At 36.6% G+C, this 19505-nt stretch overlaps 1 protein-coding gene across 2 annotated transcripts in view; it reads right to left on the minus strand.

Annotated features, from left to right (window-relative positions):
• Positions 1–19505, minus strand: part of PDE11A (phosphodiesterase 11A) — a 107137-nt gene that overhangs the window by 43195 nt on the left and 44437 nt on the right. For both annotated transcript variants that reach the window (XM_050977058.1, XM_050977057.1), the window contains exons 6-10: positions 17113–17245; positions 14620–14695; positions 13169–13236; positions 12717–12809; positions 10080–10130 (exon numbers count right to left, since the gene is read on the minus strand). In XM_050977058.1, coding sequence (XP_050833015.1) covers positions 10080–10130; positions 12717–12809; positions 13169–13236; positions 14620–14695; positions 17113–17245 — 421 coding nt within the window. The remainder of the gene's footprint in view (positions 1–10079; positions 10131–12716; positions 12810–13168; positions 13237–14619; positions 14696–17112; positions 17246–19505) is intronic.

Genomic DNA, 19505 nt, shown 5'->3' on the forward strand with positions numbered 1-19505 from the left:
ACCAGAGGTTCATCTCACAACAGCTTCACAAGCCAAGGCTTATCCCATGTGAGGCTTCTACAGGGCAGGCTCCTCACCAGCCCAGCTCCTCTCCCCAGAGCAGAATGTACATCCTCCACTGCCCCCTTCCTCCACAAAGCCCCCCAGCAGAGAAAGCCTAAGCACCTACGTGCCTAAGCACCCTGCACTGCAGCGTGGCCTCTGGTTCATGCACAACTCAGCCTCAGCACCACAAGCTTTTTGACAAAACCGAAAATGCGCAGATCCCATTCTTTCAACAAAGAAAAAATAACAGGCCCTTAAATCTTGTATTTATTTAGCTCCTTATTTACTACCCACATACTACTAGCTTTATAATTTTTCTCTAAACAAAGGTTGCTTTCATATATCACTACTTTGAGGTAAAAGGCTGCAATACTGACATAAACACTTGTTTCTTGACAGTCATGTTTCGAGTACATGTATATATTTTGCTGCTTGTATCTTTTCCTTAGCACTCCTCACAGCAACAGGCTTCCTTCGGGGAAGATAGAGGTAGCACAAGTAGGTACTGGAATAAGCTTAATAGTAGAGTTTATGAAGGCCATACATAGAAATGGATTTTTTTTTATTTTTTGGGGTGGAGTTTTTGTGTGCCCCCAGCTTGTTGCAGGCCAAGAACACACTGAGCCGTGTGGCAGCAGAGAAAGCAGGGGTAGGCGAGTTTGGCAGGCTGTTGTACGCACAGGCAGATTATGATGGGGTGTGTGTGCTATAGTCTGTTTCTCATATATGTAAAGTGTTTGTAGTTTAAATTCGAAAGACTAAACCCACAGAACTACTGAGACATTTCTCTTAAAAGCTGTTGTTTACTGTGACAGGGGTTTTGCCCAGACTGAACCAATAGTAGATGCCACCTGGAGCAGCAAATGAAACAGTGTAAAAAATAGCCTACACAAGATTGCAATTACAAATATTTTTGTACATAATATAGTCTAGATCATGTTTTGTTTGGATGATCCAGGCCCATACATCCCAAATTGATCTAGAAAACAAGTGTGAATGCAGGGAATTCTTTTCTTTCAAATAATGCCAGAGCCTAAGTTAATACTGCATAGAAGCATGGTCACTTACACGCTCACGTGTGGGACAGCCCTTTCAGCACAGCCTCATTCTCACCAGCTGATGGAGGAATGAAAAAAAAAAAAATTGCAGGATATAACATGGCTGAACCTGTAAGGATATTTCTCTCCAGTCTCAGTGACATGTGCAAGAAAGGCATGCTGCCTTGTGCTGGGAACATATTCTACCACATGCACACACACAAACATTATGAAGGTGTGAAATTGCACTGGCACTACATTTTCACAGGATTTTACAACTGAACAGAAATGCTGCTTGGCGACCAGCCTTAAAGTGGAGCAAGGATGGCACCCAGTGGCCAAACAGATTCATCTCAGAAAAATATCTCCCATTCTTCACTTAGGAGAGTTTTACTTAGAAAAAGGTTCTAGCTCTAATATCAACTTGTTGGAAATTTCAAAAGCATTTAAAGGACAGTGCCTTCTTCCTTTGGGGAACATTTAAGTTTCTTGTTGTAAAATATTAAAAAAAAAGCCTGTAGAAATATTTCCATTAATAATTTAAAATCAACACAAGCAAGCATTTATGACAAACAACTGCTTGCAGCTGGAACATTGCATAGAGGCAGAAATAAACAAAGAAAAAAATTTTTCCATTTGTAGGGTATATGCTAAGGAAAAAATAAGTCCTGTTTTTAAATTCAGTACAATAATTATAATTTAAAATCAATATTGATAATATTAATTATTTAATTAAAAATTAATATTGATAGTATCAATGCCAACTAGAAAGTTTCTATCTATATAAATTTTGGTGCAAAGCACCTCTAGTTTTTAATCAGAAACTTCCTACTTACAGTTCTCAGCCTGCTGGGGCTACAGAAGAAATCAAGCACAGATAAATAAGGTATAATTTAAAATGTGAAGTATTATGCCATTTTTATAGATTTCTTTGTAAATGTCTTTCTTCCATGAGATAAAATAAACACTACAATGGTCTTTCTGGAGCAGTTGGGAATGCAGGTCTCAGATGAGTGAGCTGTGACATACAGGGCCAGCCCAAGGGATGTCTTATCAGCTGTGCGGGGAATAATTTGCTCCTTGTTGGTGGCAAAAGAACCATGCTGAAGTCACACTGAAGAACTCCTAAATTACCATCTCTCACTGAAGTACCTCAGATTTTTAAATTATGCTGGCCCACTTCCAGTGCATGAGTCTGCTAGATAAATTTTTCTTCCTGTTTGAAAATCTTTCCTGATAGAAATTCCTAAGTCTGTCGCTGACTGAAGTACACTACTTTATTATTTGACAAGTGTTAATATTTTTTCCTTTTTTAATCATCCATCAGACACCCCTGTGGCTTGCATGGCAGTTTAAATGTATTCCATGCCTTATCATTTTTGCACGGTTGCTGGCTAAGTAGTGTAGCAATGCTGAACTCTGTTTATTCCTTGATGTTTTCCATCTGACAAGGAATTCTTATGGAGCATGATGACCGATCAGATTGAAGGACAGACAGCAGGTCTGTTGGGTAATAAATTATCTTCACTTGGGAGCAATGTTGTGTTCCAACAATTGCTTTTTCTAACTTGTTTTTCTAAGCATTACCAAGACCTGGACCAAATGGGGTTTTGCTTATGGAAACAGATGAAAGAAACACAGGATTTCCAATATGAATAACAAAAATCCAGTATCTGAGAGCAGCATAGGAACAGCATGTTTTTTTAGTATGGACAACTTAATAATCCAAGTGTTTTATTACTTCTCTGCTGAAAATGTCTGTTGTTTAAGTATCACTGTATTACTGTGCATAATTACTAAGAAACTGAAAAACAGCCACTATTAAAGGCAGTAAGTCAGTTATATTTTTCAACTACTTGGAATGTTTTTATTTTAGTACTGTAAATATTAGAGTGTAGCAGAAATAATTAGGGTTATCTAGATCAATTGAAATCTATTTCAGCTTTAGAGAATAAGCCTTTCTAAAGCAACTAGTACAAAGACTGTTTTGATCATGCACATATTTTAATTTTCTGTTGTTTTAATTGATTAAAGTTTAATTCTTTTTAAGGTATTTAATGAGGAGATTTAAGCTTTGGTCTAACTATGAAGTAGCTGATCTTGGAAATAGTCATTTGTTTTTTAATATTTCTAGTTACTCTGTGTCTTCACTCTGCAGTTAGAATATAAATGTTGATTTTTCACTTCTTTTTTAAATCATAGCCCTTAAGATCCCTTCTTTTTAACCTACAGTGTAAATATATCCAAAGATTATTCTGCATAGCATAAACATGCTGGAACAAATATATTTTTCTTTTGCATATTAAAAAAAGTCCACAGAAGTTCCTTATTGACTGCTGAAATGCCCTTGCCCTGAAGCAATCCAGACCAGAATCTATTCCCTGCTGAAAAAAGCCTATCCCTTTTAAAAATTCATTTAATGACTTGTGCTAAACTCATAAATTAGCAGAAAAAGTTGTCTGGGCATGGGTATATGATTAAATTGTGGGCTTTATCTAACTTCCAGGCCCAAGGCTTCTTTCTTAACTTGGCCTTAACTCTCCTAATTCACATACATTTTTTCTTCAAGGAAAGATTTATTGTAAAACAGGATTTCCTTATCCCTTACACTAGAAAATAAACTAGTTTTCTGCAGGCTTATAACATAAATGCAGTACAGCTGCATCACACAAATTTGTTGCAGTCCTGAAGTAGAATTGTTGAAACCTTTCACAGATGTTTTAATATTTCTGTGCCCTCTTTGCAAATGGGAAACCAGAACATGAAGCAGTGCCCTGCCCTGCCCTGCTCAGATGATTTGGCAACACAGGGACAAGGAAGTTGCCCAGTTAGACTGCAAATCTTCAGAGGGCAGATCTGTCCTCACAAGCATTGCAGCCTCCCGTGGACCCCTCCAGAGCCAAGAGGCAGGGCTGGCTGCACCAAGAGGGCAGCTCAGTGCTTGAACCTCACCAGGCTAAAGTACTCCTGGTGAACCTTTCCTCCACAACATCCTGGAAAATTCATATTCCATTTGCCCTGGAGGGAAGATACTATTTTACTGTGGGAGCTCTGTGTTTTCAAGTGAAATAATAAATATGGCCTTTTTAGAAATTTTACAAGGGGAATCCCCTCAGTGACCTTTTGCAGCAGTTTAATCTCATCCTGACTACCTAGGAAGCCAAAAAATTCAAATGCTGAAATTTTAATAAAACTGAATGTTTAAGTTTCTGAAACCAAATTCAAAATTCCCACTAGCTTTTTTAATTACTATTCCTTGAATTAGGGTAGGCACAGTAGTATGGCACCAGTCTAGCAGGACAGCTCCAGAAGTAACTCCTGAAAGGTGCCTCCTGTGTCTCTGACATGAGAATGCAGAATTCATCCAACTATCTTTTTTTCTGATAAAACACTTCCTGAAAGAAAATAAGCAAAAACCCTCAGGGAATATGATTTGAACTGAAAAAACCATACTCCCACTCCTTTCTGCTTTGGTGAGCTGCACATTGCAGTTCCCTGACCCAGAGAACATCAGTCTCAATTTGCCTTTTCCTTCTGCCAATTCCTCGTTTTAATTCATTTAACTATATCTACACTGATAGGTCATGTAATTTAACTACAAGTTTGCTGAAGAGAGACTTTTAATCAGATTAAAATCTCCACCCTAATTTCATTTGGTGTCTCTAAATCCAGGCATTTTATGAGAAAACACCATGAACAATTTTTCCCTACTCCACTTCTCCATGCCATTCCCTGTTCACTGAAATTAGAAAAAAATTGAACTACAGAGCACTTGTCTGAAGTCAGATGACAGCCTCACATTTCAGAATCTAGTATAAACACTCAGTATTTTATCATTGTTTATAATTTTCAGTGTAACACATTGCAAATGTGTTCTTGACTTCTTGTTTCTATGACAACTGAAGACGTGGGCACATGTCAAAGTGTACTAAATAATGTAATACAAAGAAGACCTTGGTTTGATGAACTATGAAACTCTTAACAAAGTGCTTTAGCTCTTGTCTTACATGGGCAGTGGATGTGGAAAAGCAGAGAAATAAACTGTTTTACATCTTGTGATCATGTACCTTTCTCAAACGGGGAAAAGGGAACACATTTCAATATTAACACTTAAGCCCTGGTTACCCTCAAATTTTTTCTTTAGTTTTTTTCCTACTGTTGCTATCCTCAGTGGAACCTGAGCAGCTGGAATAGCACTAGGGAAAAGCAAAGGAAAGTGAGTGTGAGCAGCCTTGGAGGCCAATCTGGCAAATCCTGCAGCGTGTGAAGAGCTTTGTGTTTCCCCACATAGGAAGGGAAACACAGGGTACAAACTGATTGACACTGCAGTGCCATAAAAAAGCAGCAATGCATAACCCTGTGTTCTATGGCAATGTTCCATACATGGTCCAAAACTAAGGCCAGATTGCCTTTCTGAAGTTTAATTACTGAGGAAGACTATGAAGCAATTACTATAAACAACTAAAAATTATTTAATTACAAGGTTATAAAAGTAATTCAAGTAGTTCTAAATTGAAAGATGACATCACAGCTGAGAATAACAGAGCCAAGGAATGCTTTCCCTATTGTTTCAAATATTGAAGATAAAACCAGTACAAAAATTTCATTTGTTCTTATTGTGCTGCCCATCATTATACATTTAAGGGTGCATAAGGCACGAATAACAAATATTAAATCATACATAACTTACTCCAAGTATCAAATTCACTTGGATCCATCATCTTTCATGGATTCAACCATTTACATTGTCATATACAGCAGCAGTCTTAAAAGTTGTGGTGCAACTCTTTTCATCATTCTGTAGTCAAACAAGTGTTTTTAAGAAAGACACAAAAGCCGCCCTATGTGAAGGTAGATCTTAAATAGCCATACCTCAGGCTACGAAACTGAGAAATGCAGAAATTGTTATTCATGCTACATTTTGAATTGAAGATTCTGTAAAGCAGGTGATACATTATTTTCCATTGTGCATCTCTCCTGTGTGCTGTTTGACCTAAAAAAGGGAATCTCTCCCAGGGCTATAAATAATGCATCACAGTCATTAAATATTGATCTGGCTTATGCCATTGACAGCTGCGCAATTAGGCTTGCTTCTTAAAAATAGCTTCTTGTACATTTCCCATAATAGGACAACGTTTACATATTCTCTTTGGAAACTACAGTGGTTAAATTTAAAGGTGGTGTGTGTTTGTGGGGCTACTTGCTAAGTCTCAGGACTTGTTCATTACTGTCTCATAAATCAGTAACTCTTGCTATAAATATCCTGTCCTGAACACAATTCTCTGATCTTTACTCATGTATCTATATTTGTCTAACACATAACTATATTTAGGCTTTGCAGAACCTGAATTTCAGTAAGAAAAAACCTGGCACAGGCTTGCGTTAGGCTGCAATAGAATAGCTTCAATCTCAGATTAATCAGATCCCAAGTCCCCTATCTATTCCAATGACACAAATGTTTATAGCACTAGCACTAGTACACAACAGAAAGGACAGAAGAGTCTTTTAAGTCTAAAATACAAGGGAGAAGTAAGTTGCCACAGTTTTTAAAGTCATAGCTATTTCTAACTTCTTCTAAGTCCTTATGCATTAATTAATAAAATTAATATTGATATGGATATGATTCAGTGGTGCATTGCTTTAGCTTATCTTGCCAAAATTAAGTTTGAATTTAGCATAGTTATATAGATGCAAGAGAGGAGAAGCATTGTCATAAACCAGGCTGAAGACTTCAGACATTCTCAGAAAAATTTGCACTCTAGGTGATGGGGTTTTTTTTTGTTTTACTTGCTAATGCCCCTTAAAAGTAAAGTTTAGTTTTTCTTCCTGTACCTGGAAGAATGGTATCAGAAATCACAGTAATGCAGCACATATCAGAAAACCTAAAAAATATTATGCAGTTTGTGTGAATTCAACAGTATATTTAATTTAAATCTTTTTTGAAGCTATAATAATCTAAACCTGAAAATTAAAAAGAAAAATCTAAAAATATTTAGTATCCAATTGTATGACATGGTCCATTTTCATGCACTCATGTTTTATTGTTCCATACTGGGAACTTCCCTCTGTATTTTTCGAGCTCCATCAGCAATAGTGTTTTATAGTTTTTCCCAGATATCTATCTGGAGAAAGGTTTAATATCTTAAGGGTTTCTTATTAAGGTGGGGTTTTCTTCATTACTTCTTAGATGGGATTACAAGAAACAGAAATAAATGTTATTTATTTTACAGAACCTGGTCACAGTGATTATGCTTAATTATTAAAAGATGGGTATATTTCTGAATTTGTGTGTTTGTGAATTCATCCACTAACAGTAAGAAATTACTGATGAAATTTCAAATAAAAAAATCAACTTTAGCTCCTCTTGCTGGGCTTTCCATAATGCAATAAAATAATTCACTGGTAAGTGCCAGAGCAAAAATAAACTTTAAGTACACTTGCAATTTTTCACTTTTTATCAGAATATTCTCAAGATACTGAGCAAATAAAAAATAATGGAAAAACATTTTATGAAAACTATTAAAAATGAGATTACGAAGAGGGAAAGAAAATCTTGTTCTACAAGAGTATGTAATTATTTCCAAGATCCTGGGATCCAGTTACAGTATGTTTGGGATATTTTGAGAAGTTGTCAAATCCAATGTGTTGTCACTCCAAAGTCATTAATTACTGCTGGGTGTTGTGTCAGTCAGTGATCTCCTGGCATCACTCTCATTTAGATGTTTCTGTCCTGTGTGTGCCTCTGCTCTGAGTGAAGCAGGACATTGGGTAAATTGTGAAAGACATTTGCTCTGACACCTGCCAATAAATCACCACAGAGAGAGGGGACACATTTAGCCCCAAACACTCCCAGAGGGAGGGATGGTTTATTAGCCAGTCAAGTCTAGAAGATGATCCTAATATAACAAAGGGCTTAAACAAAATAGAACACACAGGGAAAAGAGCAGTGATTTCAGGGTAGGATGCCTTGGGAGATCTCAGCAGGGAGGCCAGCTGTAAGCTGAGACATGGGAGCAATTTCATCCCACAGATGGATGGCCCTCTCTGGGATGAGCTCTGTGTCACAGGCCCACAAGACACGCTGGTTGTCTCTGGGTTTTTGTTAGTTTTGTGTATGTCCCATGGTGCAAAAGCATTAACAAAAACTACTTAAGAGAAATTTTGTCAGGAATTGAAAGTGAGACAGGTGGATATAGATATAGAAAAGGGACAATTTTTCTGAAAAAATAGCCTAACCTACTTTAGGCTTGGTTATGTTCCTTATTTTCTCATCTATGTTCTTTATAAGACACGTGTCTTTTGGAATTATATCTTTTGGAATTATTAACAAATAAATGATTTTCATTTCCTTTTACCTTATTATTAGCCATTAAATGGATAGTTGCATGCCTTCAAGGTAAATGGATAATGAAAAGACATTTCTTTGTCAAGAGGTCACCTGGGAAAACAAGTAGAATAGCTTCTCATCACATGAGCATCTGAGTCCAAAGAGCTACATAGCAGGCTGTTATTTCAACTACAGAGGCTATGAAGGAGAGCTGTCTTTCAATGGCTGACAGAAATCAAGTATGGCCCTCTTGTACATATAAAGATACTGGCGGAATCCCAAGAGTCATAGAAACTGTATTGCAGATGTGTATTCTAAGGTAAATGGAAATACAAAAGCAAAACAAAAGAAAACTGATGGTCCTTTATCCCTTTCTTTCCTCTTTCTCAACAGTGTTCAGTTCTTTTTGCCAAACACTAAACACAACTTACTGCACACACACAAGTACTTCCTGTAGTGTTGGATGATCTTTAAGCATGCTGATTCCAGCAGTACTTCAGTAATCTCATCTTCAGCATACACAAGTGTGGATAATTGTACCAGTAACTACAGTGGAGGGAGAATATTACACCCTTACCACCAGGTATTGATACAGATACCAGGCACAGCCATCATCTGGGCAATAATCTACAGACTCATTAATTAGCAAGAGCTGCCCTTCCTCAGCCCAGATCACTCAGCAGGATCAGCTCTGTGTTCCCCCTTTCATCACAGCCATCCCCATGGTGCAGAAAGCAGGTTGCAGCCTGACAGCCAAGTGTCAAAATAACCACCCAACAGCTATTTTTTTCAGCTAGACAGATGCCAGAGCTCCAGAGCAGGGAGTGCCATCAATGTGAAGTTACAGCAGTCCAGATCTCACTACAGTGTCTGATGCACTGTGTGTCCAGGAGACCATCAGTGATACCCACCGTGGGACCCTCCCATGGGAGCTTTGAGGAGCCCTCTACCAGCATTGCCTCCTCATAGCCAAGAGAAACATCACCAGATTTCCCAAGTGCCTCCTCAAGCAGGAGAAGACAAACAGTCTATCACAAAAGCAGCACTGGAGTGCTGGCAGTGATGAAAGATCAAGGGCACTGTTCCCCCCCCTTTCTAGCCCATGGCAAGGCAGGATTCAGTGAGAACATGTCATTATTGGTCCCTACCAGTGCTACTCTCGGAACACATCACTTCCACATTATGCCAAGGGTGCTTACAGGAGTTAGAAGATCCCTCACCTTCCTGTCCAGCCTTCTGAGCCTATGCACCATCTGGATAGTGAATGCTCTACTTTTGTAGTAAACACAGGGCAGCTTCCACACTATGAGCATGTTAAGTCTCAGTCCCTTTCTTTTTCTCTAGTCTCTCCCTCATCTCCTACATGGTATGACTTCCCTGTGATGGTTTCTGCTGAGGAGGCCACCAAACCCATACTGACATGCAGTTCCAGTAGCTGGTGCTGGGACAATGGGACTTTGCTGCTGTGCACCCACCACTGCAGCTCTTTATCCTCTGAAAAAACTCTCCACCTTCCCTGCTTAACAGCCTTACATGTAATATATACATTGTAAATAAGTTTTAATTAAGATTTTCTGCTTATCATGTAAAACTTCTCTCCGGTACTCTAGACAAATATTAATTTACAGTTACAGTTTTGGAAATTAGTATATTAAAAACTTAAATCTTACCTTGAATTTATCAACTTCTGCCTTCGAACATGTTGCATGATAAGACAACACCTGCCCCAGAACAAAAGATAAAAACCATTTTTGTACACTTGTCAAGTAGCAGTATCATGGCTCTGTACTGCAGTCTAATCAGTTATGTTTAAAGCAAATTTTATTAGCATTTGTGTGATAATTCTGTTATGACTGACAGCATATAATAGCTAATTACAGGTTATCAGGCATACATTTGGCAGTTATACTGCAGGGAATTTTATAGGGTATAATGAACAGTAAGTAATTTAATATTACAAGGATCCTGCAGTGTTCTCCTGAAGTTCTACGATCAAAAGAGAAATAATTTAATGTAAAAATAACAGTAGATTTATGGAGTTTTAATAATGCCTTTTGCTACACTGAAAAGCTTTAATGTCTACACTAGTGGCACATTGCTGCATCCAATCATCAGCACCTCTGTGCTGTGTCTGACATTCTCTTCAATACCATTCTGAAGAGAACAGCATCAAACAAAATGTACAAAGTACTGCACACCTGCTCTTATTTCCTCTTAGTATGCATCCATTTGTATGTAGTACATTCTATCCTGGTGGGTTGATACTGACACTGAACAAGCACTGCAGAAGGTGCAGGAGCCACCCTGTGTTCTGGACCCACCATGGTCTGGCTGTGCTTGGAACAAGCTGCTGGTCCATGAGGGAGCCCCCAGAGCCAGAGCTCTCCCAGCAAGGACAGGTCCTTCCCCACACTGCAACACCTGACCTGCTGATGTGCCACAGCTTTGATAAATGCTTCTCACTTGGAAATCATTTTCACCTGTGAATATCTCTGTTATTAATACAAACACCTAAACTGGGTCTCACAGGGTGTTGATTTGCAACACCTTGTGGCAGGAAGTCCCAAGACATATTTGCTCTTATCAGTTTAAGAGATGCCACCTTTTACAGTAACAGGAATTCATTCCCGCACTATAAAAGAATAAATAAAAAACATAAACTCATTTGTTCTGTACATCATGTCCTTTCTCAAATAGTGTCTATTTTTCTGTCTGACACTGCAACTTCTCCCAGAAACTGATAAGATTAGTCAAATTATATCTTATGCTATGACAGATTACACTTAACAACAAAATTCTCCTTGATCTCTATTCATTGCATCCCTCTATATTTTAACAGTCTTCCTAAGTATTTATTATTCTAATTTTTAAATAAATTTGCAAGTTTTGTGTCCTCAGTATAAACCTGGCTTTGAATCATGGCAAACTTTCCTGATAATTTATTTATGTTTTCCTCTTCTATTTATTAGGAAATCTTATCAGAATACTATATGAAAACCTGTATCAGCATATATGATAAGAATCTTATTATGATATATAACAAGTTCATTTATTTTACATCTGATATCAATGTTATTTTCAAGTGCCATTTATTGCCATTATAGCTAAATAAACACTAATGAAGTATTCTATTAATGAAAATCCACAGTCCTTCATCTCATACCATTCTAGTGTTCAGTACTTTTCTCCTGCATCTTCCCTCACTTTATGCAAATATAATCAAGAGCTGTTGCCCATTTATAGACAGAATTACTCTTAATTGAAGATTAGTAGCTATTTATCAAATATATACTCTACATGTAAGCTATATGGTTATTAGTCTTTTTTTAGATCAAAGAAAGAAGCTGTATTTTAAACAAAAAATATTTAATTTTCTTTTATTTCAGTAGAAAATAAACTTCTATGTGAAGTTTCATCCCTATATATCTGTGTGTGACATCTAGCACTGCTTGCTTTTCTTGCCAGGAGGAGCACTCATTCTTTAGGTGTCGTATTCCACAAATACCTGGGACATATGAAGACTTGTTCATGACTATGACATGTAAAGTATAAGGGATCTTGCAGGAGGCCTGAGAAGGTAAGATTTTAACTTTTCCTCCTACATGGGTAGATATATACAAATAATAAAGAAAGCTGCTTATGCTTAGGATTTCCAACACCAAGGGTTTTACTGACTTTGGAAAGCCTTAACAGGCCTGTGTGCAGCACAGGATGCAACCCCACAATGCAGATTAATATCTCAAACACCAAAGGAAAAAAAAAAAGCCTCTTTGCAGTAATTCAGTTGGGTTTGACTTTTCTTTTAATAGAAAGAATTTCATATCTCATTCAGGCCAATGCTATTTTTGTGGTTTGTATTGTAATGGTGAGTACTGGAGAAACTCAAAGGAATTACACAGGTAAAAGGTGCACACGTTAGGGATAACTAGGTGATTTTCTTCTCTTATCACATGTGAAATTTAAAACAATACCAATATCTTAGTGATGCTACCCTTTCCTCAGAGCAATGTTTTAAGATTAATCAGTCTTGCATAATGCTTTTTCAAAAGATCTGAAATTTCATTCAAACTGCTCTTAGTTATTATTGTAGTAGAAATAATGTAAATTTCTTAAGCTATCCTCAAAACTCCTGGCTTTTTCTCACCAAGATTATTTTTAATATAATGTTTAAAATCTCCAGATATATAATAGACCACTGTGCTACATTGTTGAATTTCATTAGAGAAGTTTAAATAATCATAGTTTTTAAAAACATAGTGGGCTTCTTTACATGTGACAGTTAGGAGCAAGAAAAGATGTACACATACGTCAAGAGCCACAGACTGTTTTGCCCAGGATTTCTTCACTTGGTCATACATAATTGTGTTGTTGATACCCAGGCCACAAAAAATAACAAAAGCCTAAAATTTAAAAAGAGAAAAAAGAGAGTCAGTTATGAATCAGTTATAATACAAGCACAAAGATTAACACTGGCTTAATCATTCAAAGAAATTGCATGGAAATATTAGGAATAATCATGTTTAAACAGGTTATTTTAGGAATGCAGGTGAGTCACTGGCCTCCAGATGAGAGATTAGATGCCAGAAACTTGTTTTAATTAGGATGGCACCTTCTAAGTGAGGATTTCTGAGAATTATTGTCAAACTACAAATATAGACAAGATATTCTCCCCCCATCCCTGGAGTGGACTGAAGCAGATTACTGAGAAATACCAAATTCTACTGAAATGTGTGTTAATGCTGAACTGAATGCCTCTTACTTCAAACAGTCGCTGGTCAGCATCATCAAAGGATTTCCCATCAAGCCTGTTCAACACTTGAGCTACCCCTTTAGAAAGAGTTAATATGAGTTACAATCTTCATTCAATAATGCACAATGCAGAATGTTTTATTCATTGTTAAAATGTAAACAACATATTTCAAACTGAAAAGCAAAATGCAAATATTTATTCTGAAAATAATTAGACACAGATGTGCAATAATTTGATTCTTTTGATACTAGCACTTTCAGCTGTTATGCTTTACTCTCTAAGTATAATACTGCAAATCTAAAAGTTACTCACAGTGCTTTTCACAAAAGGTTTAAGGTCTGTTTGAGAAAGATCTTGATCACTTTGCAAACAGCAATCACATAAGTTGTCCTAAAAATTTGGAGTTACCCATACAATTTACTGAATCAGTGCCTTCATTCCTAAAATCTTAGTTTAGCACCACCGGGGTATATAAACCCTTTTATACTCATTACTGGTTCATTAATTTACTAAGCAACTGAAAAAATGCATTTTCTGAATTAATGCTGATTTCTACAACAAAAATTTCTATTTCATTTAGCTACAATAATCCCTTAGAAAAATACTATAAGACTAATGCACTGTCAGGAGTTCAAATTATTTCTCATTCCTGAAGATAAGGCACAGTTCACAACAAAAAACAAGATGTATTTTTAAAAGGCTCATCTCCCACATCACCTCTGCTAAAGAAGCTCAAAGACCCTGCATGACACCAAGTGCCTTCAGCAGTGCACTTCTGATCTCAGCTCTCCCTGGCAGCCACAGTGCACAGGGATCTACTCTTGCCCTGCCAGTATAAATTGCTATGCTTTGACGTCAGTTCTTCTGAGGAGCATTAGCAGAGGAGTCTGGCACTGTTATTTACAAGCACTCCTTTTCGTGCCAAAAGCAGGTAATAACACAGGGCCAGCTGCTGGTGTAGCAGTGCTGCAAAGAATCCTATCAAAGATCCTCTGAAACTCTGTCACATCCTGATCCAGCAACTACCACTGCAACACGCAACTCCGACCACTGCCAAGCCCCTCCAGGAAATCTTCCCTGACTGCACCCAGTTTATCATTAGAGGGAAATGAACACTTAACTTGACTGCAGACAGTTGCCCATGTACTAAAGAAGGAGACCCAAGGAAATCATCAATGCATATAAAACATTTTTCACTAATACGGTTAGAATTATTGTTTTCATCTTATTAAAGTTGAGTACAGTATATAAATTAACAACAACACAGCTGGAAAGCTGAAAAAGTCCATACAGTATTGAAGTCAAAACATCCCTTCTTAGATACTTAGCATGCATCCTAGGTACTGTAACTTCTTAACAATATTCAGCTGGGAAAAAGAAGGTAAAGGAACACAGAATTAAAAAGATAAAACTACATTTACATTAGCACAAAAATTACACAGCCATGAGGGAAACCTTACCAATTATTTGGTGGGTGCTGTTCCATATAGGAACACACAGAACAGATCTTATGTGAAAGCCAGAAATTTGGTCAGCCTAAAATGTAGAAATGAGAGCTTCCATTAGTGGTGCTGCTTTCATTTTTTTTAAATCATAGTAATAGAAATGTCAAGGAGTAAGTTTACATTATAAATGTCATTTCATATGAATCAGCTCTCAGAAAAAAAATCTGCTGAAACTTTATCCACAGTAACCAAAAGTCATAAGGATTATTCTAAAAATTGCCAAAGAATATACAAACATTGGCATCTTTGCCACATTGAGCTTGCACTATTTGACTCTGATTTGGCACTAAAGACAAACTATAATTGAGGCAATGTCCAGACAAATTTTGGATTACTTACACTGGTGGATTAGTAGAGAGAACTTTCACTGAGCAAATTTGCCTTAGAAGGACCCTTCCCAATTGTCAAACTGAAATTGGACTTAGCAAGGCAGCTGTAGAAGGAGGCTTACAGGAATACACATTTTCAGAAGAAAGGTGAGAGTAAGTAGGGAATTGTGCAGAAGTGCGGGTTAGTAAAAAATGTAAGGATGGAGCCAAACCCTAGATTTGAGATAACTGGTCCTTTTGTTCCAATGACAATTTACTGCCTCATTTATTGTTTTCTAGCTAATACAGTATACAACTTCACAATTTATTTTCAATTTCACTGATTATCTCTTTTCTACAATTAATAAGCTTTATTCTTTAGTGTCACTGCTTTGAAAACTAGTGAGCAGAAAACAGTTTTTCAAAAGAGATCAAAGAGTGGAATGAGTCCACTCACAGAAGATCAGGAGACATTCTCTTACTAAAACTGCCACTGCTACAGGCAGTCTTTAATAGAAGAAAACTGAAAGACCAGCAATAATTCATATATGGGAAGCAGGATGAGATCACTGTGATGTCCTAGCTAGCAAAAGATGTAACTCAGATTTTAATTAGATGACTGCCTATTTGTACATACTCAGAACTCATCACTGAAACTATTATGGAGTGCCACCTAAAATCCATGGGAATGGAGCAATAGTTGATTAAAATGTATGTCTTAAAATGAACTGCAAAATACTTTTGCATTAAATTCTTGATCAATGAGTTGAAAATTGAGCATCAACATTTGCAGATGAGAAGTAATGTTCTGAGAAAAAAATAGATGATTTTCAACAGAAGCAGAGAACAGAATTTCTGTTCATAACTACAAATATATATTTTATTCTAGCTAAGTAAAAAGGGTCTTACTACTGTAAGACCCTTTTTACTTAGCTAGTAAATGTTCCTCTAAATGTTCCTCTTACTACTCTTGTCTGTAGAAATAATTGAGTAGAAAGACTGAATTTAAGAATTAAATTTTCATGGGAACCCATCAAAAGAAAATGATTATTGCCCTTTGTATAATTTTCTTTATATATATTGGGTAGTGCCTCTGACTTGGAAAGAACTAACTGTGAAACAAATAAGAGACAGCTGAATTATTCAGAAGATGATATAATACAAGTACAATTGCAAACATCAAGGACTGGTGTGCTTTAAGTTAGCATATCTAAACACCCCAGGCATTAATTGTACTTCTTGCAATTCTGAACAGATTAACATCAGTGCAATTCTCTTTTATACTTCTACAGCAGGCCCCTTTTATTTTTTTCTTGTTTCAAAAAATTCTGCTGGTTTGAGAGTTAATCCCTTTAATGACACGAGGAATAAAATTGGAACCAAGCAAACTCTCAACATGAAACACTTCCAAGAACACTTACTGTAGTAATATATTTTGGGAAGCTTTCTGACCAAGGCTGTGATTAATGTGCTGTCCGAGTGCTGGCCAAGTCCTCCACAGTAATGCTGGATTAGAATTCAGTGAAGATTTTGTCCTTCCATACACCTCTAACATTTATTTAGATGTTAAGTATACTTACATTTTTATCTGTAGCTACACCTTTCTAATAGGAAATGAATACCTTAAGATTAATTTCCTATTGTATTGGGAGTGAATGTATCTTGAAGAAGTACCCAATCCAGGGTGTATTTGAGCAAATTAAACTGTTGGTTGGCTAAGTTAGATCACAAACAGCATTTGTCTGTCTGGATAGCAGCTCTGCTCACACTCTGTCTGTGTACAGCCCCAGTCACCCCAACAGCTAGCAACGCTGGTGCTGCTAACACTGAGCACCAACAAATTTTCAGCAATAAAAATCAGTTTGCATAAATATCATGGCTATTGGTAGGGGAATCACTTATAAACAGGAAAAAAAAAGAATCATGGAAAAACTGCTCAAAGTTATACACTAATTCAGTGATCTGTGTTTGCAGTATTAAACGATAGAAGACCAGAAGGACAACTTACTGAATAGAAAAAATAATACAAAATAAATATTCACATGTCTCACTGCCACTTTGATATAAAACCAAAATTTTTATATTAGTTGTGATGCTCAAAAGTAATATATAATGAATTCCATTTGTAAAAATCTCTCACCTCAGCATCAAAGCGGGGATCCTGATAGGCATCACTGATGTTCACTGGGAGACCTGTGGAAGCCACGAGTTCAGCAATGCTGTTGTTTATTAGCCAGTCTGAATAAGATGATTTTTCCACACTGTCTTTGAAACTATCCAAATGCAGGGCAAGGGAAGAAAATAATACAGTCAACATTAATTGCAAGTCCAGAATGTCATAAATGCACATTAATAGGAACAGCAGAACCATTCACAATTATTAATGGTTACCAAAAATTAACTATGAACAATAATTTGGTATTATTGAAATGGTACCTCAAAAATTCTCTTCTTTACATAATTCTTTCTATTGAAAACGGCATTGATGTCTCAAGTAAATAAAATATTTGATAGGTTTCACCTATGAATCAACAGTGGATTGTCTTCTCATTTTCTGTAGGATACAGGACTGCTCATGAAAAGCAAACAGTTCTAAAAATAATTTCTGTAGAGTTCCCTGAAAAGATATAATTTTAAGAGTTTTTAAATTAATCTAATAATCTGTGACATTTTCAATTTTTATTTTCAGTAATTTTCCTGTCAAAATGACTTTTTAGAAAATTTTGGCATCTGAAATGCCATATCTGAATAGCTGAAGAAGGGATCATTAAATAAGTCTTAAATCAAAACTGCAAGTATATTACAGTAGGTAGGCATCTAAGTAGTCACACATACATGAAGGTTTCCTTTTTATTTTCCTGATTGAGCTTCTGCCACAGTTACTGAGGGGCTAGAGAGCTATCACTAAATGAGCATAAGACACTAAAATGATGGCCTCAACTCACCACACTCCACTGCAGCTTCTCAGAAAACTCAGTGTTTAACAGACCTTAAATTCCTCACATCATACCTCACCTAATCAGCAGGAAAGTTCTCTTTGACTTATTTCAGGCAGGTACTTAACATTGGCAATGTCTGGCTACTCATAACTGAATAATAAAAAAGTGCCTGTTGTCTTAGTTTTGAGAAGAAAACTGGTAAATTATTAACACCTGAGAAACATTACTTAGGAAAAAGCTACTAAGAAGCTGTGGAGAAGACTCCAATAGTTCGATGCTTTGAAGCATTCCTCAGGAATGAAAGCAGCTGAACAGTAAAACCCTTGAAAGATTCAATCAAAGTGAAAGGATTGATTTTTGTTGACTGCATTGATTTTCTGGAGACTGATTCAACTACTTCACTCATGCAAAAGAAAACTTAATATTCTTAAAAGACTATAAGTAAAAATAATAATGATTTACAGAAATCTAAAGGAATCCACTTTCATTTGGGGTAAGAATTTTGAGTGACTGTAATAAATACCATGTGTACACTTTGACAGAGACCTTTACATAAATATAATGGGTTTCAAGCTAAGTAAAAAAATCACATTTATAATTTAACATTTAATTCATAATTTAATTTATTTCAAATACTCCAGAAGCAAAAAAATCTTTAAGGCTAAGGATCTAATTTCAAATGCATAGTTCCCAGTTCATAACTTATCTGACTGATATTATCACGTAAGTCACATACATCAGGACTGCATTATGGTTGTCAAGCATTTTAAGCAGCAAATTAATTCAAGTAAAAGAAACAAGATAACATTCATAAATAAGTTTTAAAAGTGGGTTCTGTTATGTTCTCTCCATTCCTAACAAGTACTCTACCCATACTCCAGAAGACAGGCACATCATCCCAGGGACAGTAAAACAATTGAGGGATTTCAGCACTTCCTCTGTACCAGCCCAAGCAGGAAGGAGCACAGATATTTTTGCCCACACAGTTCATACTCTGGCCCAGGCAGGAGACTTGTCCACTGTCACTGGTACCCAGATTAGAGAGCTGTCATCTCATCTACCTGCTAAAATGGAATCTCATCTGCCAAAACTGCTGCTTCTGTGCAGGAAATGCACATTCCACAGCACATTCCATCAGGCTCATCTTGGTCTAGATCATACCAGAACTGAGCCCCCAAGGATTCTAACATTTCTGTAACATTTTTTTCAAATTTTTTCAAAATTTTTTTGGGGGGGACTTGGCAAACTTGTACTTCAAGAAGAAAATCGCTGGGAAAAACAAGAGCAGCAGTGTGCCAGTATGGACAATAAACAAACTTTATTGTGGTGTGTGATACTTGGAAACTGAACAGATAAAGGCAAGCATGGCCTTGCAAGATATTTCTTTACAAAGAACAGCAAAGAAAATAACTATGAGTACTTATTATGATATTTAAGCATTTAACAGGTGAACTGCTATCATGCAGATTTATGGAGGGAAAAAGAAAAGCCAACTTCTAAAACTGTGTGAGAAAGTATATTAGGGCATGAAATGTTGTCTTAAGATCTTCTTTCTAATTTAGATAAAACATAATGAGAACTGTTAGCAGCCTAA

The sequence above is a fragment of the Serinus canaria genome, chromosome 7 (genome assembly GCF_022539315.1).
Source record: "Serinus canaria isolate serCan28SL12 chromosome 7, serCan2020, whole genome shotgun sequence".
Lineage (NCBI taxonomy): Eukaryota > Metazoa > Chordata > Aves > Passeriformes > Fringillidae > Serinus > Serinus canaria.